Source organism: Zea mays, chromosome 1 (genome assembly GCF_902167145.1).
Source record: "Zea mays cultivar B73 chromosome 1, Zm-B73-REFERENCE-NAM-5.0, whole genome shotgun sequence".
Taxonomy (NCBI): Eukaryota; Viridiplantae; Streptophyta; class Magnoliopsida; order Poales; family Poaceae; genus Zea; species Zea mays.
In genome coordinates, this window is record NC_050096.1 from 290,527,012 (window position 1) to 290,546,080 (window position 19,069).

Here is a 19,069-nt window from a genome sequence, read left to right on the forward strand (position 1 = left end):
GCATCCGGTGGTACAACGACCAGGGGTACTACCTCGCTGATGAGCCCGGGGTGCACTTTGTTTGGCAGCCCAACCAAGAGTCATCGGTACTCGTCATGTCGCGCGCGTTCGACGACTACTATATCGAGGATTGTGGCGTCATCTTGGCGCCGGAGGTGACGCAGAGGAGGATCGACAACAGTGACCACTTCGTCATCCTCGCCACCGTCAGGGTAGCTTTTGTGCCGGTCTGCCTTTAATTCTCTTCGCAAACACACACACTTGTCTTTTTGTTTAAGCAAGAGCGTATGGTGGTGCATGTCTGATGACTAACGATGTACGAGTGAATTTATTCCGGCATGTGTGGAACGTTCTCTCCAATGATGAGATCATACAAATCGTGTCATATATCGAAGTCTGCATGATACTGATGGTTGCAATGTAGTGGTGAAACAACTAGATTAAAATAACAAAATTTAAGTATGACTATGATCACAAATTGATTATGAAACATTTTCTCATAACATTATAACACACATTTTACATATAACGTAGTATACTGGTATTATATATTCGCGTTGCAACGCACGGGTACTCAGCTAGTATATGTTGAATGGAGTCTGCGAAGCATCGCTTTGGCGCGGACGGTTAGACGACCTCGCGTCTCCTCTCACCTCTTTCGGCGTTTCGGTTATTGGTCACGTACTCACGTATTCTAGAACTCGAAGGTTTCTCCTATTTTTTCCTGACTGAACGTACGTGTCCCTTTCTTTTCCGAGGAGTGGAGGAACGACGCGCTGACATGATTGGTACTTGTGTGTCTTAGGGTGAAAATGTTCAATGGCAAGCAATAGCAGCGTCTCAAAGGCAATTTTACTAGAAACACCAAGTTATTTTTGGTGAATCATATTTGATATAAAATTTATTTTATTAAAGAGTAAAATGCATCAACGGTTCTTAAATCTGGCATGTCATGTCATTTAGGCCTCGAACTTAGTAAACCAGGAAATAAGTCCTCAAACTTAGTCAACCATACCTATACAAAATCGTCCAAAACTGATTTGCTCAAACCAGATGCTGATGCAGCATACCAAGTTCGGGGACTACACACGTATCAAGTGGTGCCCGACAGGTGTGGAGAGGCTCCAACGTGGCATTGTCACGTCGCCATCCGGTTTCAACAAATCCAGTTTTCAATGATTTTGCACGTGGCAGCAAAGTTCAAGGACACATTTTCGTGGTTTTCTACGGGATCTAAGGGACACATCGTGTCAAGTTTAAAAACGGTTGATGCATTTTACTCATTATTAAACATTGTATGAGAAATATGTGAAATTTTTCATATAATCTATTACTATCGATCAACTATCAAGTGATGTGTCGAATCGGATGGCGAACACCATTATTAGAAGTGTTGTTCGCTTGCCTTTAATGGCTTCTACTCGTTGTTTTGTCTCTATGAACTAAAGTGGCAGCAGTTCGAACAACTGTCTTTAATTCTAAGCGAAAAATCTTCAGTTATAGATCAGTAGAAATAACATTCTTGCTTCGAAAACAAGAGTGAGTTATGGATCAACAATGACATCGAGTTGCCAAATATACGTTGGAAACTAAAGTTCAGATTTGAACAGAAGAACAAAAAAAAGGAGAAGAGTGTTGACCAGACATATACGGCGTAAATGAATGTAGTAGAAATACAAAGGATATACATACGTACAACGTTAGGAACAAAAAGAAAGCACGCGACTCACAAACAATGACATCACTCTCGCGTACACTGGTCACCGCACCACCTGTGCATGGTGGCCACGGCGAACGCAAACCTGCAGGAGCACGCGCGTCTACGCCGATGGAGGCGGTGCCGCGAACGGCATGGGCACGGTAGGGACTGACGGCATCGGCGGCAAGACCACCTTGGGGACGACAGATGGAACGACAACGGGCATCGGTGGCAGGGTCAGCTTGGGCAGCACGGACGGGACGGTGGGCATTGGCGGCAACGGCACGGCCACCTTGGGAGCCGCTGGCATGGGCGGGAGCGTCATCTGCGGCACGGTGACCGCGGGCACGGCCGGCATAGGTGGCAGCGCCACCTGTGGAACTGGCTGCACCGTTGGCAAGGTCGGCACAGCGGGGAGGCCAGGGACGACACCAGCAGCAGCGGGAGCCGCTGCCGTGTCGGCCAAGTAGCGCGCCGCATGACAGTTGTTGCTGGCCAAGAGTGCACACGCCACGACCACGGCCACCAGGAAGCGCTCAGTGGAAGCCATACTGCTAGCAGTAGCCTAAAGCTGTCTCTCGAAACGACTTGCTGCACTCCCCTCTGGTTATGCGGCTGCTGCAGGAGGAGGCAAAGTCGGGTCTTGCTGTGTTGCGAAGAACATGGATCAAATTTGTCGCGATTTATAGGCTAATAGGGAGGGTGCGATTAGATGGGTGGGTGGCCGGATCGGTGTGGCAGCGCAAGTTGGTGATCAGAATGGCAAGACAGGACAAGTAAGATTAGTTGCGACGATCGATCGAGGCGGATTCTTGCTCGCCATGTGCCTAGAATTTCAGCGTTTAGGTGAGCAGGGGATCGTGCGCTGCAGCAGCTACAAACTGATTGCAGTACTCGTACTCGGCTGGCCAACGTCGCAGGTATAAATGTCCAAACGGACCACCCAGCACGGACCCGGCCCGAACCCGTTTCGGCCCGGTACGAATAGGGCCGGGCCAGGCACAGCCCTTTGATGCTTCGGGCCGGGTCGGGCTGGCCCACGTGCCTAGGGACATGCCCAAACCCGGCACGCACAAGAAAAAATCGTGCCGGGCCGGCCCGTTGGCCCGGTGGGCCTCAACGGACTGGGCCGGGCACTGGCCCGAACCAACAATAGAGCGGTATATAAATACATATATTTAACAGAATTAATCATATATAATAACATATTATTTACATATATTAAGACAACAAAATATTTATGTATGTATTTTATATTTATGTATGCATTTTATATATGTTTAGCCGCGTATTTAGTATTTACATATTATGAGAGAATTAAATGTATTTACATATTTGGTATTTACATAAATATGCGTGCCGCCGTCGGGCCGACCTATTTATCGGGTCGGGCCAAAGCACACGGGCCGCCGTATCTGCCCATACCCGGCCCGCTAAACGTGCTGTGCCGGCCCGGGCCGTGTTTGGACCGGGCTAAATTCGTGCCGTGCCACGGGCCAAACGGGTGGCCCGCACTGTTTAGACATCTATAGTCGCAGGGATGGCCACCGACTTTCGGAATTGAGCAGAGCACATTTACACCATTGCATTGCATTGAAAATAGCAATTGCATTATACATTTACATTTACATGAGCAGCTGCATTAGAGATATTCATCAGATTGCTAAGCTTTCAATCAGGGGATGTAGCTTAGATGGTAGAGCGCTTGCTTAGCATGCGAGAGGTACGTGGATCAATACCCCACATTGCATTTTTTTGCAACTTGCTTTATTTGTCTGCTAATCAGTGAGCCGTGTGCATTCAAGTGCTGAATCTTTGTGTACATTTTATTTTATTGCCTGCTAAGCTGTGCTAGCCCTGTGCATTCAAGCGCTGAATCTTTGCGTGCTTCTCATTGACCACTAACATCATACAGTTTGCTTTTTTTTAAGGTAGTGTTTGGTTGAGGAGCCAAGTAGAACGGAGCCGTCCCATCTCTGATTCTAGGAACGGAGCCGCTCTGTTCTGTGTTTGGTAATCTGGAACGGAGCGGCTCTGTTTTTTGTTTGGTTGCAGAGTGAACGGAACGGAGCGTGACTGTGAGAGCGGGATGGGAACGGAGCGGCTCCGTTCGGTTGATTTTTTGGAGCGGAATGGTTCCGGATCTGAGGAGAATATTCCCTAATTGGAGTCATTCCGTTCTAGTTACTTTGTAACCAAACAACAACAAAACTGGGACGGAACGGCTCCGTTCTACTTGGCTCTTCAACCAAACACTACCTTAGAGCTCAGATAATTATGGTGAAGAAAACCTTTTTCATATTTTTATCACGTTTGGGTTGTAGTATCTTTGCACAACCCTAGCGGCTTTGGAAAACATTTGCAACACTTTTTATCTGTTGAAGAAACCGCGCCATTTATTTTCTGAGTGTCATTACACCAGCTGAATATACGGTGGACGAAACTAAAGTTCAGATTTGAACAGAAGAAAAAATAGGAGAAGAGTGTTGTTGGGGCGAAGGCGTAACACACCCCTCGCTTGACCGTTTCCCAACAGGAGCGGAACATGGAGGAAAAGCGAGAGGAGACGAAGACTGAAAGAGCGAAGGCCCCAAGACAGAGGGAGCATACGGAACAGGCGAAGGTCTTGCTGGTTCCCGTCTCAGCCAGGAACGGCGAGGGCCTCTACGACTGTCGAAGACCTGACACATGGAGCACAAAGACTACGTGTCGCTACCCACACGGTATTGAAACAGTGGGCCCATGTAAAACCATCCTGGGCCACCTGGTCCCACTTATAAGCCAATGTGTGGGCAGAGTTGGTGTGTCTGTTCGTGGATGTACTTAATCATGCTGTAATGACCCGCGATAACCCTTGAGAGGGGAATATTCTAGGGATAACGTAGGTAACCAGGGGCATAAGCATAACCGTATTTGACAGGGTGCAACCGTACCCTGGTTACCTATAAATACTCCCGCGCAGCACCATAGTGAGGGGCTGAAAAAACACTATTGCTCTAATACACTGTGTCAGCAAGCATTAAATTGTTTCCGTTATCCCACTATTTGAATTAGCTTGACCACGAGTCAGCAAGTTCCAACATTTGGCGACCATCGTTCGTGCAACGAAAAACCATTCCCGCGATGGCCCCCAAGAGAGCGATTACGAAGGCCACCACTTCCATCGACGACGCAGCGAAGGCGGCTCTTCTCGCTAAAAAGAAGGGCAAGGCAGCCCACGCTGACGACATCCCTCATGAGGCCTTCGAGGATGAGGCAGTCAACAGCAACAGGCATCGCCAAGACAATCGGCCCACCCCAGAGGGCACCGTTCGCACAGACAGCTCTGATGGAGTACCTCGGTCCTCGGGCACCCCCGCCAGTCTTCACCCCCCAGAGGTGGACAACATCATCGAAGACGGCAAAATCTTAGGCATTTCAGCCGAAGACTAGCTCAAGCTGCGAGCCCTTCGCATCAAGAACAATCACTTATAGAAGCAGAAAGAAATACTTGCAGCCAAGTGCCAGCACATCACCATGCAGGCCAAGGTCAGGCAGATGATACTAGATGAGGAACAGAAGGCCAGAGAGATGGAACAACAAATTGCACAAATGCAAGGTGAAGGCCGCCACCAATTGCATAGCCGTGGGTCCAACCACTTTCTAGGGGATAAATTACCTTGATGAGCGAAGCCCTTTTGCGCCACAGCACCAGGCCTCACTTTGGTCTAGCAATTTCAGAGCGGGTATTTATCCAAATTTCTAAGTACAATGGCAGCACCGACCCAGCACAGTACATCATGAGTCACCAAGTTGCGGTCACATCATCTAGAGGGGACGACGCCACCATGGCCAAATCTTTCGTTATAACACTCGAAAGCTGCCACACCCGGTTTTAAGGGACAAAGCCGGGTGCATCTCATACATGCGCCAAAGGAGACAACATATATGATAACAGAGTGTATAGATATAAATGTCACAATAAAATCAGAGTACTTATTACATAGCGGAAGACTTATTACAAAGTAAAAGAATTAATATAAAACGAACTAAGGATCGTCGGCGCCAATGTCAACTGAGAAACGCCACCTAGATCAGATCAAACTCCTCGCCTTGTGGCTCCTCCTAAACCACCTGTTCTTCTCCTGTGGGGGGTGTGAGACAGCAAGAGTGAGCTCACATACGTTCATCGCTCAACAAGTCGTGGGGAATAATGTGGCATGAACTCACCAAAGGTGGGAGTTCATGAAGTGTAAGGCTGATCAATGAAATAGAGGCTGAAGCTGAGCATTGCTTTTATAAGTTGGTCAAAATTTTATTAGCAATTACTAAGTGTAAGTAAATACCAAACCTTAATAATAAAGAAAGTAATAGTAAAATAATCCCAAATGCGATGCAAATGTCCAATTAAATTTAAGTTCCATAAATTAATCATGTGAGGGTCCGAGCTGCTCATGACCGTGAGCACGGCTAGTATACTAGTTTTACACTCTGCAGAGGTTGCACATCTTTACCCACAAGTCATGTTACCCATCTGCCAAGAGATGGCCAATCCCATACACCTCTACCGAGGAGGCGAGGAAGGGTAACACTACGAGGCCTTTACAAAGTTCCACTAGCTTCAAAAATCCCGCTACAGTTTATAGGAAGCTCCAATGCAGGGTTCTTGCCTGACCGCCATCGCAGCAAAATCAACCAAGGACCTCCCTACACTGACCACTCCCCTACTGCCCTTGCCCCTTTCGGGTAAGGAAGACCTCCACTAGCTTTCCTAGTTAATCAGCCAAGGGCGTCCCATTATACCCTTGTGGTAGCACTGTTTTCCCGGGTGGTCGCTCCATGTTCCCATTAACATAATGATCTTAACATGAACAGAAATAATAAAAGAGAATAAAAGAGTAATTATGAATAAAGTATCTTCATACCCAAATCCACATAAAGCAATAGCAGGTACTACCCAAAGAAATATTTCAGTGGTAAACAAGGTATAAAGATAGCCAAAACTAGGGTAACCTATTGGGTCCCATCAAAATTATCCTATGCAGATCATTATAATTAATAAGAACATGGCTGGGAAAAAGTAAGTGATCAAGGGCACAACTTGCCTTCAATGAGCTCCTGCTCAGCTACTTCTACTTGCTGAACCTCAGATTCCACAGTGGCTTGCTCGTCTACTCGCATCAACACAATACATACATAGTATAGCATAAATTAACATCACATCAAACATATAAATAAAATATACAGTAAAAATCTGCACATTAGAATGAGATCATAGGAACTGGGATCATTAAATTTGGAGTTATAAATTTCAAGTTATGAGTTTCCTAAAGTTTAATGTGATTAAAATAGGATTAGATGAGAAATTAATTTTCTTTCTGTTTTCATGACAAAACAGAGACATTAAATGATAGAGAATATTATTACAAAATTTTAGAAATTGGAATGGTTCAATTTGGAGTTAATATGAATTTTCTATGGATTATACAATTCCTAGCACTTATTTTCATATTAAAATCTATTTTCTAATTAATTTATTCAATTTACAACAGGCTCTGGACTGGGCCTCAATTTCTGGATAGGTCAGGGGCTAGCGCAGAAGATTCCCTAGACTCAGTGCACACTACCCCAGGACGACGGGTTCTATTTCAGAAAGACGCAGGGGTTCTTTTGTGAAATATGGACCGAAGGGGTATGGAGCGATCTGGTCCACACAATCGACCACCGACGCTCCAGATTAAACCCACGCGTCATGAACACGTATAATCCGCTCCGACCGTTAGATCCGATCTCAACGCACACAGGACAACCACGCACCAATCTTGATCTAAGTCGTTCACGTCCGCATCAACGATCCAGATCGCAATTACGCAAACCGGTATGCCACGATCTAATCCTGATCGCCCGTCAAGATCTGACGGCGCACGTGCTTCTTCCTAACCCGGGAACTCGCCACGGCGGACCGTCCTCCCCCTACGGCGGCGCGCTCACCGGAGAGCCACCCAATCCGCCGATCCGGTGAAGCTAACCTACGGTGTTGTGCAAAAAAAATGAAATTGCAGCTAGCGCGAGTGCGATAGGGGATGGCTCACCAGGGATTTGGCCGCGAAGGTACCCAGTCCACGGCGCGGGGGCGGAGTTGCAGCGGCGGCAAGGTACGACGAGGAATTCCGGTTGTGCCGAGGATTGGTTTTCTGGTCCGAGCACACGTATGGCTTGCACGTGGTCCAACGATCACCCTAGACCCGATCTACAGGCCTCGGACGACCCCACGGCGTGCGGCAACGGCGGCGGAAACCGGCTTAGCTAACTGCGCGCGGCGGCGGCTAATTTCGATGCTCGGGTCCGCGTGAGAGGGTAGGAGAGGGGAACAGGAGAAGGCTACACGAGCGTTTTATGGTCCACGGGCACGGCCACGCCCGTATCCGCGTTGGCGAGTTCCATGGTGGCGCTTGCCGTGGATTCCGCGCGACAACAGAGCGTGCCCGAGTCGTGCGGCGAAGGAAGGGGGAGATGAGCTGACCGGTGGGTCCCGCAAATCAGTGATGCGTGCGCGAACCATTGAAGAAACACGAGCGACTGACCCCGGGCCCTACGCGTAAGTGGCGGAGCGGTGAGGAGCGCGCGCGCGTTAGACTGCCCGGTGGGGCCCTTCTGTCGGCGCGCCGCGCACAATCAGAGTTGGGCCACGCAGAGGGATTTGTAGGTGGGCCGAATTAGTAGCAGCCGGCCCAGTTAGGTTAGTTTTGTTTTATTCTTTTCTTTTCCATTTCATGCTCCAATTTCTTTGCTCCATTTCCAAGTTAAATTTAAATTTCGAATTTGAATTCAAACTTGTGCCAAATTATTCTCAAATCCTATTGTGAAATGAGACATACCAATTTTTAGAAGTATAATTACATTATTTATATTTTTGTATCACTCCTCTTCTTCTCATCTTTGAAAACCCTAAATTTTCAATCTAGGGTTTAATTCAACTTCTAGTAATTATTATCTTATTACCCTTATTATTTTATTAATGCACAAACATATAACTCCAACATGAGGCATATTATTATTATTATTATTATTATTATTATTTTTATCGTTTGTTTTAATTCATCTCTAAATTTTGTGTATGCTCTTTTTATGATGCAAATGAGGCACAGGAAATTGAGGCTATCTCTCTATTATTCTGTGTATACAAATTTGAGTATTACAAATCCTACCCCCCTTAAAATAATCTCGTCCTCGAGATTTAAGAAGATCTAGGGAAAAGGTGGGGAAAATCTATACGAAGCTCTTCTTCTCTTTCCCAAGTTGCTTCATCTTCACCGTGGTGGCTCCATTGCACTTTGCACATCTTTATAACCTTATTCCTCGTGACTCGAGTCAAAGTGTCCAAAATCTTGATGGGGTGCTCAGCATAAGTTAGATCATCTTGAACACTAATGTCCTCCATTGGTAATTGCTCCTCAGGTACCCTGAGACATTTCTTCAGCTGAGATACATGAAAGACATCATGAACATCCGCAAGATGATCCGGTAACTCCAATTGGTATGCAACCTCTCCCACTCGCTTTAAGATTAAGAAGGGTCCAATAAAGCGAGGGTATAACTTTTCCTTGACTTTAAATCTTCTCATACCCCGGAGTGGTGACACCTTCAAATAGACATAATCTCCCTCCTTAAACTCAAGCAGTCTTATCCGGGTATCAGCATAGCTCTTCTGCCTTGACTGTGCAGTTCTCAAATTCTCCCTTATTTGCTGAACTTGCTCCTCTGCTTCTTGTATAATCTCAGGCCCAAACAACTGCCTTTCACCAGTTTGATCCCAATACAGTGGAGTCCTGCACTTTCTGCCATACAAAGCCTCAAACGGTGACATCTTCAAACTGGCCTGATAGCTATTATTATAGGAGAACTCTGCATACGGCAAACTCTTATCCCAACTTCTACCATGTTTAAGAGCACAAGCTCTTAACATATCCTCTAGCACTTGGTTGGTCCTCTCAGTCTGCCCATCGGTTTGTGGATGGTAAGCCGAACTAAAATTCAATCTTGTATCCAAGGACTCGTGCAACTTCTTCCAATACCGCGAGGTAAACTGTGACCCCCGGTCTGACACAATCTTCTTTGGCACACCATGCAAGCAGACAATCCGTGCCATGTACAACTCTGCCAACTTGGCTCCTGAATACGTGGTCTTCACTGGAATGAAGTGGGCTACTTTAGTTAGCCTGTCCACAATCACCCATATAGAATCATATCCAACAGACGTGTGGGGTAATCCAACAATGAAGTCCATGCCAATCTCTTCCCATTTCCACTCAGGTATATTCAGTGGATGCAGTAGTCCGGCTGGCCTCTAGTGTTCAGCCTTAACTCTTTGGCATACATCGCACATAGCCACATGTGCAGCCACATCTCTCTTCAATCCATACCACCAATATTTTTGCTTCAAATCCTGATACATCTTAGTACTCCCAGGGTGGATAGAATAAACTGAGTCATGTGCCTCCTTCAATATGGTTTCCCGAAGACTATCAAATCGGGAACACAGATCCGATTCTTGAACCATATGGTGCCTTGCTCATCCTCTATGAACTCCGGGCCTCTACCCTCTGTTATCAGATCCTTGATCTCCTGGATCTTAGCATCACCAACCTGACCTTTACGAATTTCATGCTCCAAGGTAGGTTCCAGCTCAATGGTAACTCCTTCCGTATGTGTAACAATCCCCAGGTTGAGCCTCTCAAAATCTTTTGCTAATTCATCAGGTAGCTTGACAACGAAAGCGGAGTGAACATGCTCCTTCCGACTCAAGGCATCTGCAACCAAATTTGCCTTGCCTGGGTGGTAATGAATCTCCAAATCATAATCCTTAATAAGCTCCAACCAACGGTGTTGCCTAAGGTTGAGATCCTTCTGAGTGAATATATACTTCAAGCTCTTGTGATCCATGTACACTTGGCACTTGGTTCCCATAATATAATGTCTCCAAATCCTAAGCGCATGTACAACGGCTGCCAATTCCAAGTCATGAGTGGGGTAGTTCAATTCATGTTTCCGTAACTGACGAGACGCGTAGGCGATCACATGTCCTTCTTGCATGAGCACACATCCTAAGCCTTGGCCACATGCATCACAATAGATATCAAATCCCTTCTGTAGATCTGGCATAATCAATAATGGTGGTGACATCAATCTCTCCTTCAATTGATCAAAGTCGTCTTGGCATTTCTCATCCCACTTGAATTCTCTTCCTTTTTCCAATAGCGAGGTCATAGGCTTAGCAATCTTAGAGAATCCTTCAATAAATCTCCGATAATATCCTACAAGTCCCAAGAAACTCCGAATCTCAGTAACTGTAGTGGGTACTCTCCACTCCATTATCTCCTTAACCTTAGCAGGATTCACTGATATTCCTCCATTAGAAATAATATGACCAAGAAATGGCACCTCGCCAATCCAGAACTCACACTTGCTAAACTTGGCATAGAGTTGATTATCTTGTAGCTTTTGTAGCACCAACCTCAGATGTTCCTCATGATCGCTATCACTCTGGGAATAAATAAGGATATCGTCGATGAATACCACAACGAATCTGTCCAAATACTCCATAAACACCTTATTCATCAAGTTCATAAAATAAGCGGGTGCATTGGTTAATCCAAATGACATAACAGTGAACTCATATAATCCATATCGAGTCGAGAATGCTGTCTTGGGAATATCTGATGGCCTAATCCTCATCTGATGGTAACCCGATCGGAGATCAATCTTCGAGAATACCCTTGCATCTCTCATCCGATCAAATAAATCCTCAATGCGGGGTAACGGGTACTTGTTCTTCATGATAACATCATTAAGGGACTTATAATCCACACACATTCGCTATGATCCGTCCTTCTTTTGTACAAACAGAACCAGTGCTCCCCAAGATGAGGAACTCGGACGTAAGTAACCAACCTCTTGTAATTCGTTAACTGCTTCTTCAGTCCCTTTAACTCTTCTACAGACCTCCTGTATGGCCGTTTGAAAGTAGGGGCAGTCCCAGATAAGGGATCAATGACAAACTCAACTTCCCTATATGGTGGCATCCCTGGTAACTCTTCTGGGAAGACATCCGGAAAATCTTTAACCACACGGATGTTGTCACCAACAACTTCCCATCTACTAAGAATGTCGCTAGTCTGGTGGCGGTAGTTACTGCAATTCCAACTTCAAATCTCTCTCCTTTGGAAGTGGTGAGTTCTATGGTTCCTTTAGCACAGTGTATAAACTGCCTTTGCCTTTCTTAACCATGACATACCAAGGATCACGTCTATAGTGCTCTCTTCTAACTTTATAGGGGTAGCCCATCTGGGTTAGAAATACATGGTAGGAAAGGAAGAATTGTAGACAAGGCGAGTAATTACGAGAAATGTTAATTTGGGGGATTTATTAGCTAAGTGTGTTGCCTACTAAGCTAATTCATTACCTTATGGTGGTACATGCTAAGATGTCCGTCTATACTATTTCAATCAATCAAAAAAGCAAATCAAGCATTGATCATCAGAACAATCACCCAATATTTTTAATAGAGAAAATAATTTTAATCTTTTGTCTTAGGTCTCTTATCTCTTAAAAGATCATAAGTGTAGAATTCCAAGGTGTGAAATTCATCTTGTCTCAGAGTAGAAAAGGTAAGAATGATCAGAGTAGAACAGTAGAAGGTGAGACAGGATCAAGAAAAGTATAGAAAGAATCAGAGTGAGATAAGTATAGAATGAATCAGAGTAAGGTAAGTAGGTAAGGGTTTTGTCCATTTCTATCTAGGTTTCGTCCTACAGTCAACATTTCCTCTGATACCACTTCTGTCACACCCGGTTTTAAGGGACAAAGCCGGGTGCATCTCATACATGCGCCAAAGGAGACAACATATATAATAACAGAGTGTATAGAGATAAATGTCACAATAAAATCAGAGTACTTATTACATAGCGGAAGACTTATTACAAAGTAAAAGAATTAATATAAAACGAACTAAGGATCGTCGGCGCCAATGTCAACTAAGAAACGCCACCTAGATCAGATCAAACTCCTTGCCTTGTGGCTCCTCCTGAACCACATGTTCTTCTCCTGTGGGGGGTGTGAGACAGCAAGAGTGAGCTCACATACGTTCATCGCTCAACAAGTCGTGGGGAATAATGTGGCATGAACTCACCAAAGGTGGGAGTTCATGAAGTGTAAGGCTGATCAATGAAATAGAGGCTGAAGCTGAGCATTGCTTTTATAAGTTGGTCAAAATTTTATTAGCAATTACTAAGTGTAAGTAAATACCAAACCTTAATAATAAAGAAAGTAATAGTAAAATAATCCCAAATGCGATGCAAATGTCCAATTAAATTTAAGTTCCATAAATTAATCATGTGAGGGTCCGAGCTACTCATGACCGTGAGCACGGCTAGTATACTAGTTTTACACTCTGCAGAGGTTGCGCATCTTTACCCACAAGTCATGTTACCCATCTGCCAAGAGATGGCCAATCCCACACACCTCTACCGAGGAGGCGAGGCAGGGTAACGCTATGAGGCCTTTACAAAGTTCCACTAGCTTCAGAAATCCCGCTACAGTTTATAGGAAGCTCCAATGCAAGGTTCTTGCCTGACCGCCATCGCAGCAAAATCAACCAAGGACCTCCCTACACTGACCACTCCCCTACTGCCCTTGCCCCTTTCGGGTAAGGAAGACCTCCACTAGCTTTCCTAGTTAATCAGCCAAGGGCGTCCCATTATACCCTTGTGGTAGCACTGTTTTCCCGGGTGGTCGCTCCATGTTCCCATTAACATAATGATCTTAACATGAACAGTAATAATAAAAGAGAATAAAAGAGTAATTATGAATAAAGTATCTTCATACCCAAATTCACATAAAGCAATAGCAGGTACTACCCAAAGAAATATTTCAGTGGTAAACAAGGTATAAAGATAGCCAAAACTAGGGTAACCTATTGGGTCCCATCAAAATTATCCTATGCAGATCATTATAATTAATAAGAACATGTCTGGGAAAAAGTTAGTGATCAAGGGCACAACTTGCCTTCAATGAGCTCCTGCTCAGCTACTTCTACTTGCTGAACCTCAGATTCCACAGTGGCTTGCTCGTCTACTCGCATCAACACAATACATACATAGTATAGCATAAATTAACATCACATCAAACATATAAATAAAATATACAGTAAAAATCTGCACATTAGAATGAGATCATAGGAACTGGGATCATTAAATTTGGAGTTATAAATTTCAAGTTATGAGTTTCCTAAAGTTTAATGTGATTAAAATAGGATTAGATGAGAAATTAATTTTCTTTCTGTTTTCATGACAAAATAGAGACATTAAATGATAGAGAATATTATTACAAAATTTTAGAAATTGGAATGGTTCAATTTGGAGTTAATATGAATTTTCTATGGATTATACAATTCCTAGCACTTATTTTCATATTAAAATCTATTTTCTAATTAATTTATTCAATTTACAACAGGCTCTGGACTGGGCCTCAATTTCTGGATAGGTCAGGGGCTAGCGCAGAAGATTCCCTAGACTCAGTGCACACTACCCCAGGACGGCGGGTTCTATTTCAGAAAGACGCAGGGGTTCTTTTGTGAAATGTGGACCGAAGGTGTATGGAGCGATCTGGTCCACACAATCGACCACCGACGCTCCAGATTAAACCCACGCGTCATGAACACGTATAATCCGCTCCGACCGTTAGATCCGATCTCAACGCACACAGGACAACCACACACCAATCTTGATCTAAGCCGTTCACGTCCGCATCAACGATCCAGATCGCAATTACGCAAACCGGTATGCCACGATCTAATCCTGACCGCCCATCAAGATCTGACGGCGCACGTGCTTCTTCCTAACCCGGGAACTCGCCACGGCGGACCGTCCTCCCCCCACGGCGGCGCGCTCACCGGAGAGCCACCCGATCCGCCGATCCGGTGAAGCTAACCTACGGTGATGTGCAAAAAAAAATGAAATTGCAGCTAGCGCGAGTGCGATAGGTGATGGCTCACCAGGGATTTGGCCGCGAAGGTACCCAGTCCACGGCGCGGGGCGGAGTTGCAGCGGCGGCAAGGTACGACGAGGAATTCCGGTTGTGCCGAGGATTGGTTTTCTGGTCCGAGCGCACGTATGGCTTGCACGTGGTCCAACGATCACCCTAGACCCGATCTACAGGCCTCGGACGACCCCACGGCGTGCGGCAACGGCGGCGGAAACCGGCTTAGCTAACTGCGCGCGGCGGCGGCTAATTTCGATGCTCGGGTCCGCGTGAGAGGGTAGGAGAGGGGAACAGGAGAAGGCTACACGAGCGTTTTATGGTCCACGGGCACGGCCACGCCCGTATCCGCGTTGGCGAGTTCCATGGTGGCGCTTGCCGCGGATTCCGCGCGACAACAGAGCGTGCCTGAGTCGTGCGGCGAAGGAAGGGGGAGATGAGCTGACCGGTGGGTCCCGCAAATCAGTGATGCGTGCGCGAACCATTGAAGAAACACGAGCGACTGACCCCGGGCCCTACGCGTAAGTGGCGGAGCGGTGAGGAGCGCGCGCGCGTTAGACTGCCTGGTGGGGCCCTTCTGTCGGCGCGCAGCGCATAGTCAGAGTTGGGCCACGCAGAGGGATTTGTAGGTGGGCCGAATTAGTAGCAGCCGGCCCAGTTAGGTTAGTTTTGTTTTATTCTTTTCTTTTCCATTTCATGCTCCAATTTCTTTGCTCCATTTCCAAGTTAAATTTAAATTTCGAATTTGAATTCAAACTTGTGCCAAATTATTCTCAAATCCTATTGTGAAATGAGAAATACCATTTTTTAGAAGTATAATTACATTATTTATATTTTTGTATCACTCCTCTTCTTCTCATCTTTGAAAACCCTAAATTTTCAATCTAGGGTTTAATTCAACTTCTAGTAATTATTATCTTATTACCCTTATTATTTTATTAATGCACAAACATATAACTCCAACATGAGGCATATTATTATTATTATTATTATTATTATTTTTATCGTTTGTTTTAATTCATCTCTAAATTTTGTGTATGCTCTTTTTATGATGCAAATGAGGCACAGGAAATTGAGGCTATCTCTCTATTATTCTGTGTATACAAATTTGAGTATTACAAAAGCCTAGCCCTCACATGGTACACCAGACTACCACCATTATCAATCGACTCATGGAAAACCCTTCGTGACAAATTCTTGTTAAATTTTCAAGGGAACAAGCCAGACAAAGATGCCTTGGCAAAATTATCACTCTGCAAGCAACAGGAGAAAGAATCCTTCGGGAGTACTACAAAAAATTCCTTCTCCTAAAGTCACAACTACCCTCCGTTGATAACCACATAGCCATCCACTATGCAATCAGTGGTCTTCGCACCTGTGTCTTATACAGTCAATGCATAAGAGACCCACCAAAAACTTGCAAGAGCTATGTCAATTATTCGAAAAGTATGCCCGGTCTGAGGAGCTCCACTAGAGAAAAATCGAGTCACACCGAAAACTCAAGGACACTCCGCAGTCCAGCAGGACAAGGGTCAGGCCTGCGAAGTTGGACTCAGGCCAGCCAAATCGTAACCAGCCCCAAGTGCACACCATCACTAATCAATAGCAGACTAGAGATACCGCTCGTCGCCACGAGTACCCCGCGCAACAGGGCCGTGGCGGCAACACTAGAGGCAGAGGTAGAGGCCGAGTCCCACAACAGCGAAGGATCTACTACATTTTCCATGGCGAAGACTCGACACATCCCACTAGGGGTTGCATTGAAACCAAGGCCACCAAGGATAGAATGGCCAGAAATCAACCGGCTAACAACCAAAGAGTTGACGCCCATACCTACCATCCCCAACATTATCACCAGCACCAATTCCACAATGAACATTACCATCCCCACCAACAAAACCACAACATGTACCAACAACACCAAGAAATCCAACCTCTACCGCCACCACCACCACATCACCAAAATCCACCACCACCAGCATCCAAACAAGAGGACTTCGCTGATCAACCCTTCCGAGGGGTCGTTCATATGATTACCAGAGGATCGAGCTCCGAGTTCGACACAAAACGGCAGAAGAAAGAGCACTACCGAAGAGTCAATCACGTAGCCCTCACCGAGCCACTCGTTAAAACAAAGTAGTCTCATATACCACTTACCTTCGACGCAAGACACGTCGACCTACGCAGTGTGCCTCACGCTGATACCATGGTGATCAACTGTCGGGTAGCAGGACGAGACCTACACAAAGTACTTACCGATAATGGTAGTCAGACGGACATCATTTTCTTGCATTCCTTTGATCACATGGTCATCATCCACAGTCGACTCAAGCCAGCAGATAACCCTTTATATGGCTTCGGAGGAAAAGGAACTTTTCTAATTGGCAAAATAGAGCTACCACTATCATTTGTCACTGCGCCAAACACGCAAAGTGAGCAAGTCACCTTCGACATAGTCGATATGATTTATCTTTACAACGCCATCATGGGGCGAGGATCCATCAACAAGTTCGAGGCAGCAATACACAGACTCTACCTGTGCATGAAAATCCTAGGCCCGCAGGGCGCAATCACAATATGTGGAGATCAGCAGGCGGCCAGAAACATAGAAAGAGACTTCGTCCCTGGCCAGCATATTGTGCATTGCCTCACAACAGAATGGGAAGACACCGATACTCCTCGCACAACCAAAAGCAAAAAGACCATCACACAGCTACAGAGCAACGAGGGAATCAAGACAGTCCCTCTCGACCCCGTGACCCCCAAGCAAACACTTTTAGTCAACGAAGACTAGGGCTGGTCATTCAGTCTATTAAGGTAAATCGGTTCGGTCTATTCGGGATTGTGAAATTTTGGGTTCTAAAAAATTAGAACCGAAATTTTTAAAAATATTTTAGGAACCGAACCCGAATAGACTCACAATTTCGGTTCGGTCTATTTGGTCCACCGAATAGACCCGAATTGTAGAGAGACTAGTATATTTTGTTAAAATATATACAATGAATAATTAATTGAAAGTATTATTATTACAACAAGTGACTATAAAAATTAGCATACAAAGATATATATACTATCGTTAAGATGATATCATTATTTCTAGTTAATAAGTTCATAAATTCATCGAACCAATTGCTTACCTCACCTGGCTCACCAATTTCATCATGGTGCAAAAGAAAAATGGGAAATGGAGAATGTGCATCGACTTCACCAACCTCAACAAAGCATGCCTAAAGGACAATTTTCCTTTGCCAAGAATCAACAAAATTGTCGATTCCACAGCGGGCTGTGAATTAATGTCTCTCCTAGATTGCTTCTTGGGCTATCATAAAATCTACATGAAAGAATAATACAAGGCCAACACAAGTTTCATCACACCCTTCGGCACATATTGTTTCGTGCGAATGCCCGAAGGACTCAAGAATGTCAGGTCGCCTTTTTCTCAGCTCACCAAAAGAATTCTCGAAGATTAGATGGGATATAATGTTTTCACATATGTTGATGACATAGTCATTGTGAGCAAAAACAAAGAAGACAATCTATCTAACCTCGCAGAAATATTCGATAACATGCACAAAGCCTGACTTCGCTTAAACCCGGAGAAGTGCATATTTGGAGTCCGCCAAGGCAAGATACCTAGCTGCCTCGTATCACATAGAGGGATCGAACCAAACCCCAGCAAAATCCAGGCTATCATGGACATGGTCCCACCACAGTCAACAAAAGACATCCTACGGCTAACAGGAAGACTAGCTGCACTGAACATATTCATCTCATGATCTAATGAGCGAAGCCTTCCTTTCCTGAAAACGTTGCATAGAGCCAAGGACTTTACGTGGGGCCCAGAGCAAGCTGCAGCCTTCGAGTCCTTGAAACAATATTTATCTGATCTGGCGACATTAACCTACCCAGACCCAGCTCTACCCCTACTACTCTACATTGCAGCATCACCCAGCACAATCAGTGCAGCCCTGGTACAAGAAAGGTGCAGAGAGGGCAAGACCCACCAATGCCAAGTATATTTTGTCTTCGAAGTGCTCACCACCTCTAAATGCAACATGACTAAGTTAGAAAATATAGCATACACCACCGTCACTTCAGATCGGGGTCTGGGAGACCTATTCAGAAATCCGGAAGCATCCGCCAGAATAGCTAAATGGGCATCCGAACTCTCCGGTTACAACATAACCTTCGAGCCAAGAACAACAATCAAATCTTAGGTCTTGGCAGACTTCATAATAGACTGGATAGGGCCTTCAGAGCCACAACAGCTTTGCGCGGAGACTATCTGGACCATCCACTACGACGTCACGTGGTGTCATGTGGGCGCCGGTGCTGCAGCAATTATCACATCGCCCA

The 19,069-nt window shown here is 45.3% G+C and overlaps 1 protein-coding gene across 1 annotated transcript; it reads right to left on the minus strand.

Annotated features, from left to right (window-relative positions):
- Positions 1 to 1,544: 1,544 nt before the first annotated feature.
- LOC103644114 (vegetative cell wall protein gp1-like) lies at positions 1,545 to 2,370 on the minus strand. Its single transcript, XM_008667307.4, has one exon. It carries the CDS (start codon positions 2,247 to 2,249, stop codon positions 1,821 to 1,823), a length of 429 nt encoding a protein of 142 aa, XP_008665529.1. The 5' UTR covers positions 2,250 to 2,370; the 3' UTR covers positions 1,545 to 1,820.
- Between the last annotated feature and the right edge of the window lie 16,699 nt (positions 2,371 to 19,069).